Source organism: Manduca sexta, chromosome 18, assembly GCF_014839805.1.
Source record: "Manduca sexta isolate Smith_Timp_Sample1 chromosome 18, JHU_Msex_v1.0, whole genome shotgun sequence".
NCBI classification, from domain to species: domain Eukaryota; kingdom Metazoa; phylum Arthropoda; class Insecta; order Lepidoptera; family Sphingidae; genus Manduca; species Manduca sexta.
The window spans coordinates 5,564,266-5,584,020 of NC_051132.1; the positions used below are offsets into that span (position 1 = coordinate 5,564,266).

The 19,755-nt window shown below is 36.4% G+C and overlaps 2 protein-coding genes across 2 annotated transcripts; one reads left to right on the top strand and one right to left on the bottom strand.

The window, feature by feature from the left end:
* The first annotated feature begins 1,071 nt into the window (after positions 1-1,071).
* Positions 1,072-6,802, top strand: LOC119189669 (methenyltetrahydrofolate synthase domain-containing protein-like). The gene is made up of 10 exons (XM_037439968.1): positions 1,072-1,264; positions 1,487-1,573; positions 1,835-1,998; positions 2,403-2,518; positions 2,904-3,021; positions 4,663-4,833; positions 5,196-5,285; positions 5,385-5,435; positions 5,574-5,756; positions 6,093-6,802. Exons 1-10 carry the CDS (start codon positions 1,078-1,080, stop codon positions 6,099-6,101), a joined length of 1,176 nt encoding a protein of 391 aa, XP_037295865.1. The 5' UTR covers positions 1,072-1,077; the 3' UTR covers positions 6,102-6,802.
* A 2,745-nt stretch (positions 6,803-9,547) lies between these two features.
* LOC119189643 lies at positions 9,548-19,078 on the bottom strand. Its single transcript, XM_037439914.1, has 13 exons — positions 18,970-19,078; positions 18,458-18,666; positions 17,875-18,109; positions 17,131-17,342; positions 16,708-16,893; positions 16,363-16,521; positions 15,988-16,160; positions 15,547-15,618; positions 15,437-15,445; positions 10,242-10,271; positions 10,068-10,091; positions 9,933-9,962; positions 9,548-9,857 (listed from the first exon to the last, which is right to left on the bottom strand). The coding sequence occupies exons 1-13, from the start codon at positions 19,013-19,015 to the stop codon at positions 9,548-9,550; spliced, it is 1,695 nt and encodes a 564-aa protein (XP_037295811.1). The 5' UTR covers positions 19,016-19,078.
* Positions 19,079-19,755: the final 677 nt, after the last annotated feature.

The following is a 19,755-nucleotide window of genomic DNA, read 5'->3' on the forward strand; positions in this document are numbered from 1 at the left end:
ACGAAGCCGGGGCGGGTCGCTAGTTTGGTTTACAATTTGATAGGGATAAAACTGTTATTATTATACCCTTTGGCTAGTTTAGAGGATAAAAAAGATGTCTCATTTTGCCTACATAGAATATGAACGATTTTTCAATAAGAAATTGCAAATATAGACAAATATTGACAATAAGGCATATATTGCGCATCATCATCAATCAGCCCGTTGCAGTCCACTGCTGGACATAAGCCTTATTATTGCAAAGATATAATATTGCGCATGTCCTGATTAAATCGAAACGTAAATTGACAAACCAAAATAAATTGGCTTCCAATTTAATGTTCCGATAACATCAACAGGATGCGAATGTTTTAGTTGTTTTTTTAATCCCGCAACCGATTACTGTGATTATTTAAAAATGCTCACAAACACGTAGAGACGGTATCGAAGTAATGCACTTTGTATGCCATTTGACCCCGCTTGTTAATCAGCGATAACCCTTAGCCTGTCAACGCGCGCTACGTAATTATAAATTATAATATTTTTATGTGACATAATTAACGTGCCACGGAACAGAGCTTTAAGATAAAAATACACAATAAACATGCGTGTTTCTCATGTGGCAAACAGGAAAGAAATTTTTTGTACTGGCGAATTAAAACCAAGAAGCAAGTGTCGCCCCAAAGCAGGTTTCTAAACATCCTGGTTAGGCTATGCAAATCTACATGAACGTCGTCTCTGTATTATCGTTATCGCTGTTTTTAAATGATAAATATGTTCCTGTCCATTGAGGGAAGGAAAAATACCTCTTTGACCAACATATTATAATGAAATGACAAGGGAAATGTATTTTTTATGCGAATAACTTATTGTAAACAGTTACCTTAAGGAAGTAAAGCGTGTGATTTCATTTAGTAACTCGATGTCAAAATGATGCCGTGTAATATAATATTAAATCAATGTAAAAATGTTTAAGAGCGGAAATATTTGCCGTATGTGTTCGCTGAATCTTTCTTTAGTAACTGTAATCATAATATATATAAAAAAAACTGATTTTGTTTGAGGTAAATCTTCTTCTAAAACTTCCTATACAACTTAATGATAAATATGTTTTTTTCCAACAGCGTAATATGCTTAGAGCAACAGAAAACCCTGTACGTTCCTGTGCCACGTCTACAGAACGGGTTCCTGAACCGCCTGGAGCTGCCCGAGGGAGAGACAGGCCCCGCCGCCATCAGGAAGGCAGTCTCGCGCAACGGAATGGAGACTTATGGCAAACCTATTGGTGAGTTTTGCTATTGGATTGATTAAAATCTGATAACATATTTTTTTATCACATGTTCAGTTTAGAATGAAGCTTCTCCCTTCCTAGTTTAGTGTTAAAAGTTATCATCCATTTGTCTTAGCTGCCTGGAAACTATTATATTCGTTAATTATAATCGATTATGTCAGTAATTTCTTCAGAACCCCATATCTTCAAGAATACTAATATAATATTTTGTTTTAGGCATAGAAGATTCCGTTACACTTGACTTGGTCGTGATGGGCTCTGTGGCTGTCTCCAAGGAGGGATATCGCATTGGCAAAGGCAGAGGTATGATTATCATCTCTGTTAAATCATGTCATTTTCGTTTATGATCCATTGTAATAGGTTTTATTATGATTTTTGAGTTTCTGGTTCTGGGATCTGCCTGTGTATAACCGGTTTCAGATAGGTCAGTCGACATTATCTGGAGCCCACCTCGCTTACCATCAGGTGCAGTAGGTTCACCTTAACCGTGCCTGTACAAAAAGGCTTTTCCATCTCAATAATTTGTTTCATTCAATGCGTTACGGATATGATGTACTGTTGCAGGTTACGGCGACCTGGAGTTCGGTCTGATGATGCACATGAAGGCGATCAAGTCGGACACGATAGTCGCTACCACTGTGCACGACTGCCAAGTGTTCGACACACTGCCCGCCGAGCTGTTCGGCCCACACGACGTTCCCATAGATATTATCATCACACCGACACAGGTATTCATTATTTCCACGGACTATCCTCGGCGGATACTATTGCGAAATCATTTATTTGCATATAATATTGTATTGAAAGGTGTTCAGTGCTGACTAATGGGTGTTGGTCACTTACGATTCGTTTAAAGATCTGCTTGAAAGATTACCTTATACTACCAAAAATAAGGCCCTGAGAGCTTTAAGAGTTGTTCGAATAAAGAATTCCTATTGGCTCTTATAGCGACAATTAAAACGTACCAACATATCCATTTAAATTTACGTGCAAGTTCGTTCTGTCACACATTGTGAAAACAAATCCCGTTGCTAAATTCCATTCTTTCTTTTTGTCAATAATATATATTTATAATTAAACCTATTTTTTTTTGTTTCGATTGTATCTATGCATTATAATAATATATTGTTAGGTGATCGAGACGCAGCGTATGAGCCAGCGGCCTGTTGGTATCCTGTGGCACTTGCTGTCCAACCGACGAGTGCAGCTGATGCCCGTGCTGGGACAGCTGCGCGAGATCGAAATGCTGTAAGCAAAAACTTTAACATAGATATATTTAATATATATTATAATCAAACTTGAGCAAGTTAAGTTGATTTGTCGGTAACTTGTGGTAATATTAATAAATCATAATTTCGTTGAAAATTTAGGCTATGCTACTTAAATTTTCATTTTTAAATATTGGTATGAAAGTAATTTCACTGTCATTCATATTTCTAATCTATAATTATTGTAATAACGTTTGGGCTTAGTCCGCGTGTTGGTTAAAACTTACTTATTTTGTCATAACGTAGCTAGCTATGTAACATTTTCTAAAAGCAAAGAAGGTATAACAACTACTCTATTTCCCAAAACGAACGTGTTGATGTAAGATAGTAGTGTGTGTAAATTGTAAAAATGGTGTGTTGTGTAGCGCGGGCCGCGCGTGCACGCTGCAGGAGCTGGACACGGACGTGGACGAGCGCGCCGCCACGCGCACTCGCCGGCTGCGCAGGCGCACGCGCTCGCACAAAAGCCACAGCGAGGGAGAGGTGACTAAAGTTTTATAAATTACTAGCTGACCCATCAGACGTTGTCCCGTCTTAACTATGAATTTGCAGCGCGCATTCTGTCAATCGCTGACAGATATTTCAAACAGTTGACAGTTATATAAAATGAATATTTTCGTTAAGTCTTCTTAAATTTTCTAATTTTTCGCGCAATTTTTTGAATTTTTCTTTCATAAGAACTTTCTCCTAATAATAACAAACACACAAAAAAAAATAGTGATATCGGTCCAGCCGTTCACGCGTGATGGCGTGACCAAGGGCAATAGGGATTAATTTTATATATATAGCTTTTGCCCGCGGCTCCGCCCGCGTTATAAAGTTTTTCAGGCTAAAGTTTTCCGTTATAAAAGTAGTAGTTTCCCGGGAGCCTTTGTTCTTCCCAGGGTCTCAAACTGTCTCCATACCAAATTTCATCTTAATACGTTGGGTAGTTTTTGAGTTTAACACGTTAAGGTAGACAGATGCAGCGAGGGACTTTGTTTTATAATATATATTTTTAGAACTTTTAAGAGGAACAATCCCGTCATACATCATTGTTGCATAACTTTAACCGTTTACGCAGCGGACGCAACGGAAGCTCTCAAAACTAATAATTTTTCCCCGTTTTTGCAACATGTTTCATTACTGCTCCGCTCCTATTGGTCATAGCGTTATGATATATAGCCTATAGCACTCCGGGATCAAAGGGCTATCCAACACAAAAATATTTTTTCAGTTCAAACCGGTAGTTCCTGAGGTTAGCCATTACTGCTCCGCTCCTATTGGCCATAGCGTGATGATATATAGCCTATAGCGCTCCACAAATAAAGGGCTATCCAACACAAAATCAATTTTTCAGTTTGGACCGGTAGTTCCTGAGATAAGCCATTACTGCTCCGCTCCTATTGGCCATAGCGTGATGATATATAGCCTATAGCAATCCACGAATCAAGGGCTATCCAACGCAAAAAGAATTTTTCAGTTTGGACCGGTAGTTCCTGAGATTAGCCATTACTGCTCCGCTCCTATTGGGTATAGCGTGATGATATATAGCCTATAGTACTCCACGAACAAAGGGCTATCCAACGCAAAAAGAATTTTTCAGTTTGGACCGGTAGTTCCTGAGATTAGCCATTACTGCTCCGCTCCTATTGGGTATAGCGTGATGATATATAGCCTATAGTACTCCACGAACAAAGGGCTATCCAACGCAAAAAGAATTTTTCAGTTTGGACCGGTAGTTCCTGAGATTAGCCATTACTGCTCCGCTCCTATTGGGTATAGCGTGATGATATATAGCCTATAGCACTCCACAAACAAAGTGCTATCCAACGCAAAAAGAATTTTTCAGTTTGGACCGGTAGTTCCTGAGATTAGCGCGTTCAAACAAACGAACAAACAAACTCTTCAGCTTTATATAATAGTATAGATTATTTTTTATTACGTAACGGGTTAGAATCACCATTGGTAAGGAGAAAGGTTCCTGGTGATCTCTACTGGCAATAATCAATATCAGAAAAATTATGAGTGCGTCGCGGTCATAAAAAAAGTAGGTATTGGGGAAGGAAAGAACAATATGTAACGTCCGTATATTAATAACGAATCATACATGTTACTTGTATTAATTATTTGTTATATTCCCAGGGCAACACAACTGAAGGCGAGGAGGGCAAGACCCCAGGCAAACCGCGGCGGTCGGCTCGCCGCCGCAACAGCAACAAGAGCGCCGGCAAGGAGCCCAAGGAGGGTAAGGAGGGGGAAACCAAACCGCGCCGCCCCCGCCGACAGCGGCCCGTCATCGACTTTTCGGTTAAGGTGAGTTTTTAACCGACTTCCACAGGGCAGGATTGCCTTGTGAATCTTTTACCCTGTGTTCTAATTTATATAAATATACCTTGATACTGCCAGTGTATTGTTTACATTTTCGGATATTCTGTACTATTGAAGTTATTGTGTTTAATAGCTTCGTGTTCAATATTTATTCAATATGTATCTGTTAGTTGGTTATTGATACATAATTTTACCAATTTAAGTGTTATGATCACACTTATGATGACTGTAGGATCTAAAATTCCTATGCCTTCTCTGCATGGGGATATAATTGATCGGATTTGAATCTTAGACGAACAATATCAAATGACATGTTTATGTCGCTAAAAATACTTTAATATTTTCAGATATCTAACATCAGTCCGAACACACGAGTACGAGACCTAAAGCAAGCTTTGTCCGAGCGCGGTGTTAAACCACAGATCATGGTGTGGAAGGTATGCTCATACGCACATAATAGATAACTAAAATAGTACGACTGAGATTATGCTAAAATACAATACTAAGCTTGTTTTTTAATTTTATTTATATTTCAGGGATTCCGCGGTTTCTGTTATTTACATTTCTTCAAGCCCAGCCCGCAGAAGGTGAGCAATTTCAGGCATTTAATGGATCCAACTAACCCGATATAATTCTATATTTAAATGAAATTACATAATAAATTTGTGGCCTGATCAACATTCATCAAGTTTGGCTCCACTAATAGCTGAAATGCGATTTATCAGGGTGAAGGCGACACGGGCGCCCCGGCGGCGGCCAGCATGGACAGCGTGCTGGCGGCGCTGGCGCAGATGTCGCTGGGCGGCTCGGGCGGCAGCGCGCCCGACGGCGCCGCCGACGCGCCCGACAAGCCGCGCCTGCTGTGCGTCGAGCCCGCGCCGCCCCGCCAGCCGCAGCCCGCCGCTGAGGTACTAACACATTTACACTGACCAAATAATTAGAATCATTGTTCTCTGAGACTCGCCGAGTTTTTGTACTTTCGAACCTGGCTCACAGGAGTTGTGATGGCGGGTGTGAGCGCGGGAAAAAATTCTGAATAGAGTGAACACAGTCACGACTCATAAGGACAGTGGTGACTAACTTTAACCCGGTTATAAAGTTCAAATGCTTAGATTTATAGTGATTAAACTGAATATGCTTTGGTGTATTTGTCATTGATGTTTGAATTATAAGTATAAATCTTAAGTAAATTACGCATTATCATATAATTTATTTATACGTGATATTGATCGTGTTGATTTCAGGTCCATTGACTCAATCACGCCGAGACGGTCGAAGCTAACCAACATTAAAACATTTTCATAACGAATGCATTATTTTACGAATCACGCATAACGTTGCTCGCTTGGTTGCACACGGACGGACGGGTCTCCTGTCGCATTCCGACACTTATTATTTAGCATTAAGGTTGATTTTTCCTTGTGCCGGCCCGTGTTGGTTGTACGCGCGTTGCTTTAACTGCGGTTTTTATTCTTCACTAGGCTGAGGCCCGCACCTGTTCCAAATGGTTTTCCTTGCATTTTTAGTTATCTCTGTCTTAAATAAGTAGTAAAAATGTAAAAATTTTATATTTTAATAGCAATATTGACAGGACTGCCACTATTTTACTGATTAATTTAGGGTTTCTAGAAATAAAATACGAATTAAATTCCACACAAGCTTTACTCAAAGGATAAGCATGTAGATAGCATTTCTGTTAGTCCGTGAGACGCAACGCGCAGTCGACCGAGGCGTGAGCAATGTCGATTTTAGTTGTGAAGCCGTTATTTTAGTTTGTACGCGGGCCGGCGCTGCGAGAGTGAGCTATACACGAAAACAGGAATATATTTATGAATGTTTAGTTGTTCTCTAGTCTAAAGGTAGCATGTAATAAAGTATCTGATGTAACATACGATTCCTTGTTTTGACGCAGATACATTTATTAAGCATTCTTCCATATTATCGTAACGAGAAAGAAGCTATATTTTTTAGTATATAGTTATAGATTGAGATACTAATATTTTAAAAATATTTTTAAGGTGCTTGCAAGAACCAAGTCCCAAAATTTGTTTAGAAATTAGTTCCACGGATTTGATTAGACGTTAAGCGTATTATTTATTTTATAAATGCGAATTTTGGGGCTTCGTTTTTCTTCTTGTTGTATATTTGTGCCAACTTATGTGATTTCACAATTGGGATTGTCTTCGGTATGTTTTGGTTTTTGATTTTGCAAGCGTGGTCGGTGCGTCTGCGCCGACTTTACATATCGAATGATCGCAAGTTGGTATAAAAGTTTTGGACTACGTATGAATGTCAAAAGTTACTTTTTCAGTATTAGGTTATAAATAATTTAAGACTTGAAAAGTAATATGTAAATTGACATAATAAGAAATATTTAAATATGTCGTATTTTTAGAGTGGTGTGTGTTCGCAGTCCGCATGGCACTCGTTTCTTTCTGCGTGGAATATAAAGATGTATTTTATATATAGAGAAATATTGTTATTGTTATATTTTTCTAAATTTTAGTTGTAACGGTCTATAAGGCTTGTCAGATGTAATATATCTGTTGTCGGTCAAGTTACTTGCACACTATACTGTTGTGCCTGCAATATTGTTATTTCTCTTGCAATTTTATGCACTAAATAAATATGTATTTATGTATACAACTTGTTAACACACGCTATTTGCTAGTTATTTTGTAATCTTTAACGTTGGGATAGCAAGCATGGATGAGCGTTTTTTGTTTTTTGTATTTTTTATTAATAAATTTATTAAACACTTTTATTTCTTTTTATTTTTGCACCGCTTTATTCTTCTATATACCTTATTGTATCCTAAGAACAGTACAACTGAATACAATTAGTAATTGAAATTTGAAACTTAAACTTTGAAAAATGTTGTGATTGTAACGTACTTTTAACTTTTTGCCGTTTAGAAGGTTCGAATTAAATTCTATTTTTCTAGTGAAGAATGGCTGTTTCATTCTACAGAATAATATTCTTAATAAAATGCGTAGAATAAACATTGTGTATTTATTTATAAACCGTTTCAGAGTTTGTATAAAAATGAATCAATAGTAGAAATAGTTCTGCTCATGAAGTAAATGGCAAAGTATATTACTTGAAATCACAGTACTTAAGAGGCTTTAGTCTAGTTTGAAATGGAGCGGACTGCTAAGAATGATTCCCGCAGGTTCAAAACTCAACGGCATGCACCGAATTTTCTAGTTATGTTAGTATTCTTTGTGAATTATCGCTTGCATTAAAGGTGAATGATATCATCGTGAGGTAACCTGCATACCTAAGTTCTCTAGGGATTTTGAGGGTATGTGAAGACCAAGGGCGTCGTTAAGTGGGAGCAGAGAGGGGCAGGTGACCCCTCTCCTAGAGATTCTAAAAAAGTTGCCAAATGTAAAGCAACTAAGTTTTTGACTGGACTTGCTTGATCGATCCATCCCTGTACGCTCAATTACGCTCTGCTCTATGTTATTAGATATCGATATTATCTAGCGGGAGAGGAATACGCGATCTCGACTTTACCTACAATTCATACTTTTCTCATTCTCCATATCAATTTATGTCGTTCCCAGGGTCTCAGACTGTCTCCATACAAAACTTTGTTTCATCTCTGGTGTAAATAAAAAAAACTTGGTTTAAAACGTTTTCTTTCAAGGTGCAAGTAAAATTGGAAAACGAGGTCTCAGGAAAAACCGAAATAATCATTCAACATGCAATCAACAATTTATGTAACGACTTGGGGAATGAAGACCGCTCGTATTATAGTATTGTTTATTGGATTTCCCGACAAATGTCCATTTGAAGCAGTAAAGATGATCAGACTTTTTCTAGAAACACTGTTTTTGTATTTACCTAGATTTCTACAGAAAATTTAGATAGACTCAGCAAATAATTATTAAGAATACTTAGGCACTAAAAATTTCTATAAGAAAATGTGATATTGAACACAGGTAACCACGTTCCATGATGTCGGTTTATTGTGACTTTTCCAAACAAAAAACTCTTTTCACTTGACCATAAGTTTTCAAACGCACTAAAACACAAATTATTCGGTTTGCATTATATATTTTTGCAATACTTAAGTATAACGCGTAATCGTTCGTACCTATGTTCTGTTCTTGCATTAAAATCATATCGAGACACCACAAGAGTCGGTGATGTGCTCTGCCGTAAATAGAAAAAAGACCAGCTATCTGGGTTTCGTGTAGTATTTCCGTAGAATAATTTAGCAAACCTACTCGCTATTCTTATATAAAATTTATAGATTATAAAATATTTTAGGGAGTTTACCGAATTTGCAATTACATCACGGATTCAAGCGATTTTCCACTAAATAGCAATACTGCTGGACTTTATATGGCAACAATGAACATCTATAGAAACCCCAGCAAAGATTGCACTGAAGATAAAACGCTTTTGTACTCTATAAAAATAGGATTGGCAGTAAAAATAATGTAGATTTGAGACACAACTAATTAAGTATGGACTACTAAATTCATCAGGAAGAATATTCTTGTGTCTCAACGCAGCTCGCAGAAATCTGTCTAAATGACCTATTACTTAATATAAATTAAACTAAATATTTTTAAACTTCATTCAATTAATCATAACCTACTTACTTACTAAAACTATTGCGTAATCACTGTGTGTGTATGACTTAATAATAAAAATCGTTATAAAATCAATTTTACTTTATTAGAACCTACTCCTCGTCTGGTTCATTAACATTTTCGTCTTTACTAGATTCATAAAAAACCTCTTTATTCTCAACTCTCGGGTTTGGAGAATCATTTCCATTGGTTTTAGTTGTACCACTATCCATTGCTTCTTTCTTTCCGCTGTGCTTCTTGCTTGATTTGGATTTCTTCTTATGTTTTGGTTTCTCTGCGTTCTTCTTTTCTTCTTTCTTTTCTGGTTTGGTTTTTTCTTTCTTTTTTGGTTTAACTTCTACGCTATCACTGGAGCTCTCCGAACTATCTTTGACTTCTTTCTTGGGCTTATCTTTTTCTTTCCTGTAAAATAAGCTTTATTAGATACATATCCAGAATAAGAAAACGTAACATTTAAAATAAATTTATTATAATTACTTCAGTTCCCTCAGGACATCTTTTTCGTCGCTAAAGAAGAAAAAATATCATTTTAGTCAAACCTTTAAGTTTTTACCTAAATCACACTTTAAAAATATCAAAACTTTTTAACTTCAATTACTGTTAAGTAGGTACCTGTCATCAGAAGATTTATCCGCACTGCAATAAAGAAACAGTGTTATTAGAATACCTACAGTTTTAATCCAAAAGTATAAATCTGCGCTAAAATTATTTGTGTAATAACTTCATGACAAAATTTCAATAAGTGATCAAAGAACAAAGTTTATAATACATATTTCGTTGTTTTACCTGTCGGCTTTGTCTCGTTCATGGCCATCCCTAGTATAATAAAAATAAATTATTAAATCCATGAAATTATAAGTTTAATTTACTTATTGACGTCAGACGTCTAAGATGCCAGCTACTGATCGCGTTCTGCATAAATAGCAATTGAAGAAAACCATATTTCGTCTTTATAGATCTAGATGACGGCGTTAGATATAGGGAACCAACGAAACATATTCACAAAGTTTCATTGAAATAAGTGAGGTTGTATCAAAATATCGTGACATTAGATCAGACGCTGAAAGCGTGTAAAGATTTATTACATCGATGTAGTAATGTCGACAAAATACGCACTGCACTAAATTATTAAATCAACATTCTATAAGATTCTTCGGAGCTCGCGTGCGGTCTGTATCTATATTAAGATTAGTAGGACTAAGATTATGATTATATTTTATACTAGCTTCCGCCCGCAGCTTCGCCCGCGTGGATTTCGGACTTAAAAAATGGAGGAGGTGCTCAATTTGTCGGGATGTTTTTTTAATGTATGGTGGTATGCAGGTGGTCCGATTGTCCGGTCAGGGTCTGATGATGGGATCCTGGTGAAATCGAAGGGAGCATATATCATGATTCAGTATTCACGCGTTATGGCTTATTATTAGCGTATTTCATGTATAACTTTGGTGTTTCTATACCGATTTCTATGATTCTGTTTTATGGAATATTTAATAATGTTAACTTTTTTAATTAGGGATGAGTGAGAGTGTTATAAACGTAGGAGTAGACAAATATAATGAGAAAGCTTCGAACTGCTAAGCTATCGGGAGATACACGTGTTATTGTGAGTCAACCATAAAAGATAGACATATGCTGTCCTGGGATAATTTTAATATAATTTTAAGGAGAACATTTCCGTCATACATGATTTCTGTGTAGCTTTAACCATTAAGGTTGCACACGCGACGGAAGCTTCAAAATGGAGTAACTTCTCCCGTTTTCTCAACATTTCCCTTCACTGCTCTGCTCCTATTAATTGTAGCGTGATGAAAAGTATACTATAACCAGCTCAGGAGTATGAAAAATAATTGTACCAAGTTTCGTTAAAATCCGTCGAGTAGTTTTTGTTTCTATAACGGTTATACAGACAGACAGACAAAAATTTTACTAATTGCATTTTTAGCATCAGTATCTATCCCTAATCACCCCCTGATAGTTATTTTGGAAATATATTTCATGTACAGAATTGACCTCTCTACAGATTTATTATAAGTATAGATGAATTTGTAGTCGGGAATTAATTTATGAATTGAAACATGCAAAATATGTGTGCTGTTAGTCCCAGGAAACGAAGTACATACCTACGTGTCGATAAACTCCGCACTATATTTAGATTTCAAAATACCTATATAACTGAATGTTTTGTTATATTTCCTCTAGTTTAATTGAGTGCATATTGGTTTTGTAAAATTATATTATTATGAAGAAAGAAATCAACACAATGTTACAATATTTTTTTATGCGTTTAAGAAAATGCTTTGTTTTCTTGTTAGACAAAATACTAATTTCAGATTTGTCACTTCTGCCTTCAGAGAAACTTTTGTCAATCGTCAGCCCTCAATCGTTTGTGATTACAAGGAGAATTTTTCCACATTGTATCAATACTTAGCATTCCTTTTCGAGTTAAATGAAGAGAGACGGCGAGGGGGCGATAATAATTACAAGCGGTACTCGTGACATCTAACGCAACATAATGGAACTTTTATATGTATTAAGTATGTTGATTTAAATAAAAGCGCCATCTTGTGATTAATTAATAAAATTTGAGGCATAAACATTATACCGGTCACTAATTACAACATTAGCGTTATTGTATATCATAGCTTCCAGGCAAACGCTAGGATTACAGTGTAAAAGGCAGAAGGATCAAATCCTGAGTAAATTAAAATTACAGACACTTTGTATTTACAAAATTTTGTAAGCCAGGACATTGTTTGTGCTCTGTATTCTTGATGACTCGCGGAATGTTCGTTATTCAGCGTTACAGTCCACACAAAATTACAATATGCCACACATGGACATAACAAATCCGAGAGAGGCCCTCTAGTTCTAATCTTAACAACTGTTGGTGAATAAGGCTGGGTTGCAAAATGGCTCCTCCTCATTGTGCTATCGGTGATATGTATGTAGGAGTCGCGTTGCTCATCATGACAAGACCGTTTCACGAATGCGACGTGCTGAGCAGGCCGAGTTCACTCGAGGCATCCGTTAATTGCGATCGCCAAATTAGACGGTCAGTTGCCGCGCCAACGACGATGATCACAAGGGCCACAAAGCGTGTGTGTGGTGGTTTGGCGATGTTAGCTGTACCACCACACACACAGCTCGCTTGGATGATTAACTGAGAAATGGAAGCCTCGAATAAATATTTATGTCGAGTATAAACAAAAAATTGATTCAAAATTTCGGTATGATGATTGTTAAGTAAAGAGTAAGGGTATATCTTAAACAATAAATTGCCATGCTTTGTAACTCTACCAAACAATGTACTCTGCAATTCGTTAATATTCGTGGACTACTTACGAATTTTGACGAAGTGTATCATCATCTCAAAGTGGAGCATCCACCTCTGTTATTCTTAACAGAAACAAAAATCGGTGGTGAAGGCAAAAAGCCTTTGCAATGCACTGGTTATATACTTGAAGAAAATTTCAAACAATACGCTGGTGTTTGTGTTTATGTACGAGAGGATTTAAATTACAAATCTCTCGACAAAACAAAACATCTGTCTCATTCCGTCCTATGGATTCGAACATTCTACGGCAATAAGTGGCGAATCTATGGATGCGTTTACAGACCTCATAAGGGTAACAAGTACACTACTGAACTCTTTAGTTATCTGACCGAACAATTCCAAAAATACCGAACAGTTTATTCGAATGATGAAATATTAATATTCGGGGATATCAACGCGCATCACATACAATTGTTGAAATCATTGAAGACTGACCACGCCGGGAAAGAAGTTGAAAAATTTCTCAACATAAATAATTTGAAGCAATTGGTTGAGCCGCATACCAGACTCCCGGATCGAGCAACTGACACTCCCGCTCTACTAGACCTTATAATGGTATATGACCCAACGGGTTGTGAGGATTATAAAGTATTAGTGTGCGAACCACTGGGTACGTCTGATCATTGTTTAGTCAAGTTATTCGTTAAATGTGAGCTACTTAACCAAATGGGTTCAGTTACGATCACAAACGAATCTATTCAGTGCAATCCTGAATGCACCGAAGCTGCCAGTAAAAAAATACAATCCTATATGAGATTGAGGAAAGCTTTTCAAACTCGGGATCCCAATATTTGTAATCTTATAACAAGGTACAAAAACAATACCATAAATCTTAAAAGAGTTCTATGCACCCAAAGAAAAATACGTGTAAATAAAATGAAGTAGAAGAGGGTATAGTCGAGCTTTTCCATTGCGTTTCCACCAGGTTACCTGGTGGTGATGAATGTAATGGCCTCATTAGTTCATTAGTCCGTTAGGAGTTAGACAGTTCGTACACCTGAGCTGTGAACAGTGAAGTTCTGGAATTCATTTCAAGACTAGGAAACTAAAATGTGTGTAAATTTTCATTTTGAACAGACACTTCTGTTGCCCGGAATTTATTCCCGATATGGTGAAGAGCTTGCGTTATGTCTCGTCAACAGGCGATATTATATCTATTAGCTTTCCCAAGTTCGGGTGTACTTACTACGTACCACTTTGGCTTCTATTTCCTACCTTTTTTTTTTTTTTTTTTGTTTTCGCGGAGAAAGTGCCTTATGACTACCGCCCAGCCTTCGGGGGCGACTGAGCGGTTATGTTGGGGTCACCGTGCCTTACGGCCCGGCGTTGAGCCACCCGGATTTGATCTTGACCTTCGGGTGACCGCCGGGCCGAGTCCCTAACCTATATACACGCACGGCATACCAACTAAAACTCCGCGGTGGCCGTCTTCGGCGCATTAGGGACGACTGTGGGCTTCCTCTGACTGAAATGTTTAAGTTTTCGTCCGCAGTCGTCCCTGCGCGGTGCCGCCTGTTGCGGCCCGTCTCCTATGGGGGGGCTCAGAAGCCCCCGCGTAACCGAAGGACGCTCTCGGCGTCAACGGCAGCATGAGGCCTACCTTCCACGCTGCCGTCCATCTCGGGGGTCATCACAATGTGCGAGATGTGCACAATGTACACTAAGGGCGGACGGCCCCCAGCCGCCCGCCGACGACTCCCCGATGGCCCCTATTAGTCGCCTTTTACGACAGGCAGGGGATACCGTGGTGGAATTCTCCAAACGCCCCCATTCCACAGGGCGGTTCTATTTCCTACCTAAACTTTTAGGTTTAAAGGTTTGAGATTACCTATTTATGTAGGCAAACCAGCGCATACAATTTTTTTTTTTAATTTAGGACTAATTAACCACAAAATAATTTATTAATTTGAAACAAAACCAACACAAGTATTAAAATTATAATCTCAGACTGAAGATAAACTTCATATTTTGTTTATTCTCAAAAAATAACTTTGTAAAAGAAAATACACATTCTAAATTATAAAAACCTAACGTACTTATTCCTTAATAACATCAATTTTATTACATTATTTAAAATCTTTATTTTAAATAATGTAATAAAATTGATGTTATTAAAGCGGACCACGCAAATTAATTAGTGCGAACAATATGAAAACACAAATTCTCGAGTTACCCTGAACTCTGAAGAATTCATACATGCACGCACACATGCATCTTTAACTTAGTCCCAAAAGTTTAGACCACGCTGTGCATGAGAGGGACAACAATATATGCGCGACCGAGTTCAGTTCGAACACTTAAAAAAAATTGATCAAAATAATATTATGTTCAAGGTGCGAGCACTGCGCCCGAGTAACAATTTGACGAATGGATTTGAACTACCGGTATTGTTAAGGCATTAATTTAAACTAATAATCATTAAATTTTGCTTCCGGTAGTCAGCGTAATTACTTGGTATTAATGAGAATTAATATTTTGTGTCCCAGGATGATGTGCGGAGTGTAGTGCCATGAATTGGTTTGCAATCCGAGTTCTTTATCGTGTGACTACTGTTTATGGACGCTATATCACTTACCACTAGGCAAGCATACACGTATTTTATTCAATTGCACTAAAAATAATACTTAAGTACTTTATTAGACGTTACCTGTCATCGCTGAAATATTTATACAATTATTTGAAATTCTTTTATAATATTAACCAAAAAGAAGAATAGATGTTATAAATTTATTCTGCATGTCACTAGACATTACTTACTCTACATTATCCCAATTGACAGACCACTCTTCGTGGGTAATGCCGGTACGGAAAACTCTTCTGCAGTTTTCTCTACAAACATTTGGAGACATTAGGATGTTTAAAAAGATTATGAAATGTTCAAGGCCAAATGTAGGTTTAATGGAAACAATACAATCGTATATTCGTATATTTTTGTCTGTCAGCCTCATTGGTTGCTTACACCGATCGTGCGTTATTATTGTCACAAATCGCAATGAGTAATTTATTAAAATTGCTAATTAAGGTAAAATAAATACACAAACAAATATACGAAATTAATTATCAATTAATATTAGCCACCGACTTGAAATTAGTTATCCCATACATAACACTAAATTGTATTTTGTTTTTTTGTGATTTTTGAAAGAGATTTAATATTTTGTTAACAAGTTTTTCTACTTAATTGAATATTAGACTTACTCCACGTCCTTATGTATTGCACACGATATAAACTGCCTGTTCTTGAATACAGAAGTGTAGAGGAAGGGTCCGTGACAGCTGTGGGATTTAGGATCGATCTTGCAAGCTGATATCACACCAATCACTCGCTCTTTGCCTTGGTACTTCACTATTAATGGACCACCGTGATCATTCTATGGGAAAAAAAAATTTCACTTGATACTCATTTTCGTTAAAGTGACCTGTTATATTGACCAATTCTAAATATTGGAGAAGGCAGCAAGCAGATGTCTTAAATCCATAATATTGATAGTCAACTTAATATTAGTATTATTTCTTTGAAGGTTCGATATCATTGTCGGTATTCTAAATTTCAGGAAGAAGAAATATGCTCACCTCACAAAATCCTCCCTGCATAGAGGATCTTCTTGCTGTATAATCGTCTGGATCCTTTAGATGCCTGCCTAAGTCCACGTTGAATATTCTCGAAGACTCTGACGCTGTATCTGATAGATGTCGTCTACTTTCCACGTCTGTGCAGTTTGCGTATCTTTTCTGTGAATTTAAAATTTTAAGTTAACGAATAAAAGAAGGGTATTTAAGTTATACACATTTAGCTTTACCATAATGTAGGACACCTACTTACATTATGGTAAAATATATTTACTATAATTACGTATATTCGTTATAGTTTGAAATCCCTGACTTATTACCATAATTGTTACCTCTGCATATACTTACATCACAAATTTCACTGAGCCTCTTCATCACGTCTTTGGTGCAGATCATGTATTGCGTGATAATATTCCTGAACCGTTGGGCCCATTTCTTAGCACATTGTTCATTGTCCATAACGCATACTTTAGCTTCTTGTAGACACTTAGCATTTTGTGGAATGTGCGGCTCTTTTTGGCGACGATATACTCCCTAAAATAGTTAGCAACTAGAAATCATCAAGGACTCTGCCTTAAAGTACAAATTGAATTTTGAGTTCTTCTGACGTCAGGACATAAGTAAAAATAACATGAAAATCAATATCTGTGATTAATTAAAAAGTAAGTAGTTGGTATCTCTCTTATTGTCAGGTAAGCGTTTTATTACCGAAGACAACACGCTTTCATAAATAAAATTTTGTACTTCAAGTGTAATTTGACAAAGTCTAACCTCTCTAAACGTGTTACCACTTCCCCATCCGGCAATCCATCCTCTGGTCCCAGGCTTCTCCAACTCTCGGCTAACATTGTTATAGCAGACCAAATCCGCAGCAAACTGGCATCCTTTTTCTTGAACTCCGAGTTTGAACGCTTTGTCTACCTTCACAATGGCTATGTCGTTAGATGACCATTTAATGCTGTCTTGGAAGTCGAATTTGTAGTCTGTAGACATATTTAGTTTATTTTAGCACAAGGTCAGTTGGTAGTTCATAATGTAGGTAATAAGTATTTGCATGGAATCTCGACTTGCTTAAAATCCTAATGTATTTCTCGACACAGCAACGTGCGACTGTGATATTTTTTTGAATTTATTGTTAGTCTTTCATAATTTTAACATAATAATTAATATACTAAACATTAAGGTGATTATTATCAAAAACTACAAGCAACGTTAACTTCCTTTTTTCGAGATGCCACTTGTTTGTTGACACACTATCTAGACCCTACTCCACTTACTATTAAATAAAAGTGGTGACAATTCGCCGGTACCATTCTTAGAAAAAAAATTAGGAGACTAAAACTCACTGGAAGTAATAATACTACGGTACCTACCGTACAATCAAATTTATCGTAAGTAGGTAGCTAAATTTCCAATTTCCCTATATCATGCCAACTTCCTCTCTGTAGTAGAGGAGGCCCGTGCTCAGCAGTGGGCAAGTATATAATACAGGGCTGATATTATATGCCAACTTACTCTTAGGAATGCACTTCCAAACAACTCGACGGCGGTGCTTGCAAACGCATTCATCGTCTTTATAATCAAAGCTATCAACGAATTTAGTAGTTCCAGAGACGATGTAGAATTTGTCGGCATCTTCGACGCACGCTGCTGACGTGAGGACGTAGTAAGGGTCCACGATCACTCCTCCGCACAGCCAGCCTCGATATTTGTGGGCTTTAGCTGATTCTTTTGTCAGTTGAAGGTATACCTGTATCATTGAAATAATATTAAATGGTTAATAATTAGAATCTAAAATGGTAATTGGTCATATACAAACGGGAACAACTTGAATTTTTAAAATATGATTTTGAAAATTCTAGTGTCTAACTAAAACTGGTCTAGATTTTATTGTAGCTTAAACTGTAGGTATTACCTGTTAGTTGGAATGATATAAGAAAAGCTACATATTTGGCGTCGTATTAAAAAAACAATATAAATTGTACCTAATATTCGAGTTTTTTTTAACTCAATATTGTTCTTATTTCAACTTCTTAACTATTTTAATTTTTACGTTTTGATTACAAAAATATATTAAAATTTCAAAGGCTGTGCTTACCATGTACGGTCGTTTTCCGACAGAAACTCGTTTGCTGTACAAAATTCTTCTAGTATCCACTATACTGGTATTCTCGAATTCCCAACCTTCATCTTCTATGTCGTCGAGTTCGTGACTTGCATCATGTTCGTGTGCATGTGTGTGATTAGCGTGAGAGTGTTTATGTTCTTTCGGTGTTTCGGATTTTGATGGGATTGACGTTGCTTTACCTGTATTTTCAGATATAGGTTTTACAAAAAGTATTTTAGCGTTTCGTACATTTTGAGTCCGAAAATAAAATGTATAATCATTTAATTTTCATTTTTTAACAATAAAGTATTTAATATTCATTTATTTTACGTTTTAATTAGCAAATAATTCATTTGATACGTTTTAAAACATCGCGAGAAAATTATAATATAAGAAATCGCGGTAAAATTAGTACTATTATATAGTCTTATTTCAAAAGAAAAAGATTAGTGCCAATTATTTTTATTACTAACAATTACTATACGAATAAATCCGGTTCTTACCTAAAATCAGGATGATGGCGAATAAACAATGACGAAAATTCGCCATTCTGGTTCGAGAAGAGATCCTAGAAGGATCAGTCTTGATTCGGTATATCTAAAATTAATTATAGCTTTGGCTTAATTTTCCAGTCAATTTATATTTTTACGCTTCAATGAAATTAATTATAAGACTTCCGCAAGATTAAAAGCAGCAATAAAGTTTTGTAAATAATTAATTTAAAAAATGTTTTCATTTAATTTTAATATGGGCTACATATAAGTCCTTTAAAAAAATGAAAATCTTTTACGATCATTTGGGACTATGCTATGTAGTTAAGATAGACAGAATAGATCCTATGACATATCTATTGTAACAATAGTTTCTAATAAGTACCTTATTAATTATAAAATAGTCAAAATCTACCAAAAATTAACCAAAAGAAAATAGGTAAAATTAAATTTTCTTTCACCTCGTGTATTTTCTTTAAACACTTTCTTAATTTATACGACAATTTCTTCTGTAAACTTCAGTGGCTACCAAAATATGACCTAACATGGCTATAAAAGATATTTTTCTAGTGATCTAGAGACCTTTTTTTAGAACTTGTATTGCGGGCTGTCGCAATAACTGTGTGGCCTATATATTGGTATACTTAAGGAAAATATAGATTCTGCACGGCTTTTAATATCATAAATATTTTTCTACTATCTAAATATGATAAAAGTATACTTAATATGAACATATAGTAATATTAACGAGTCTAAAAAGTTAAACCTGTCATATATGAAACAAGTGAAAAGTAAAAC

Coding starts and splice junctions, on each gene's coding strand:
- LOC119189643 (XM_037439914.1), bottom strand. CDS start 19,015: ATGGCGAATTTTCGTCATTGTTTATTCGCCATCATCCTGATTTTAG. Junction 16,161..16,362: donor TGCAGGGAGGATTTTGTGAG/GTGAGCATATTT, acceptor TTTTTCCCATAG/AATGATCACGGTGGTCCATT. Junction 10,092..10,241: donor GAACGAGACAAAGCCGACAG/GTAAAACAACGA, acceptor TCTTTATTGCAG/TGCGGATAAATCTTCTGATG.
- LOC119189669 (XM_037439968.1), top strand. CDS start 1,078: ATGATAAATATGTTTTTTTCCAACAGCGTAATATGCTTAGAGCAACAG. Junction 1,265..1,486: donor GACTTATGGCAAACCTATTG/GTGAGTTTTGCT, acceptor ATTTTGTTTTAG/GCATAGAAGATTCCGTTACA. Junction 4,834..5,195: donor TCATCGACTTTTCGGTTAAG/GTGAGTTTTTAA, acceptor TAATATTTTCAG/ATATCTAACATCAGTCCGAA.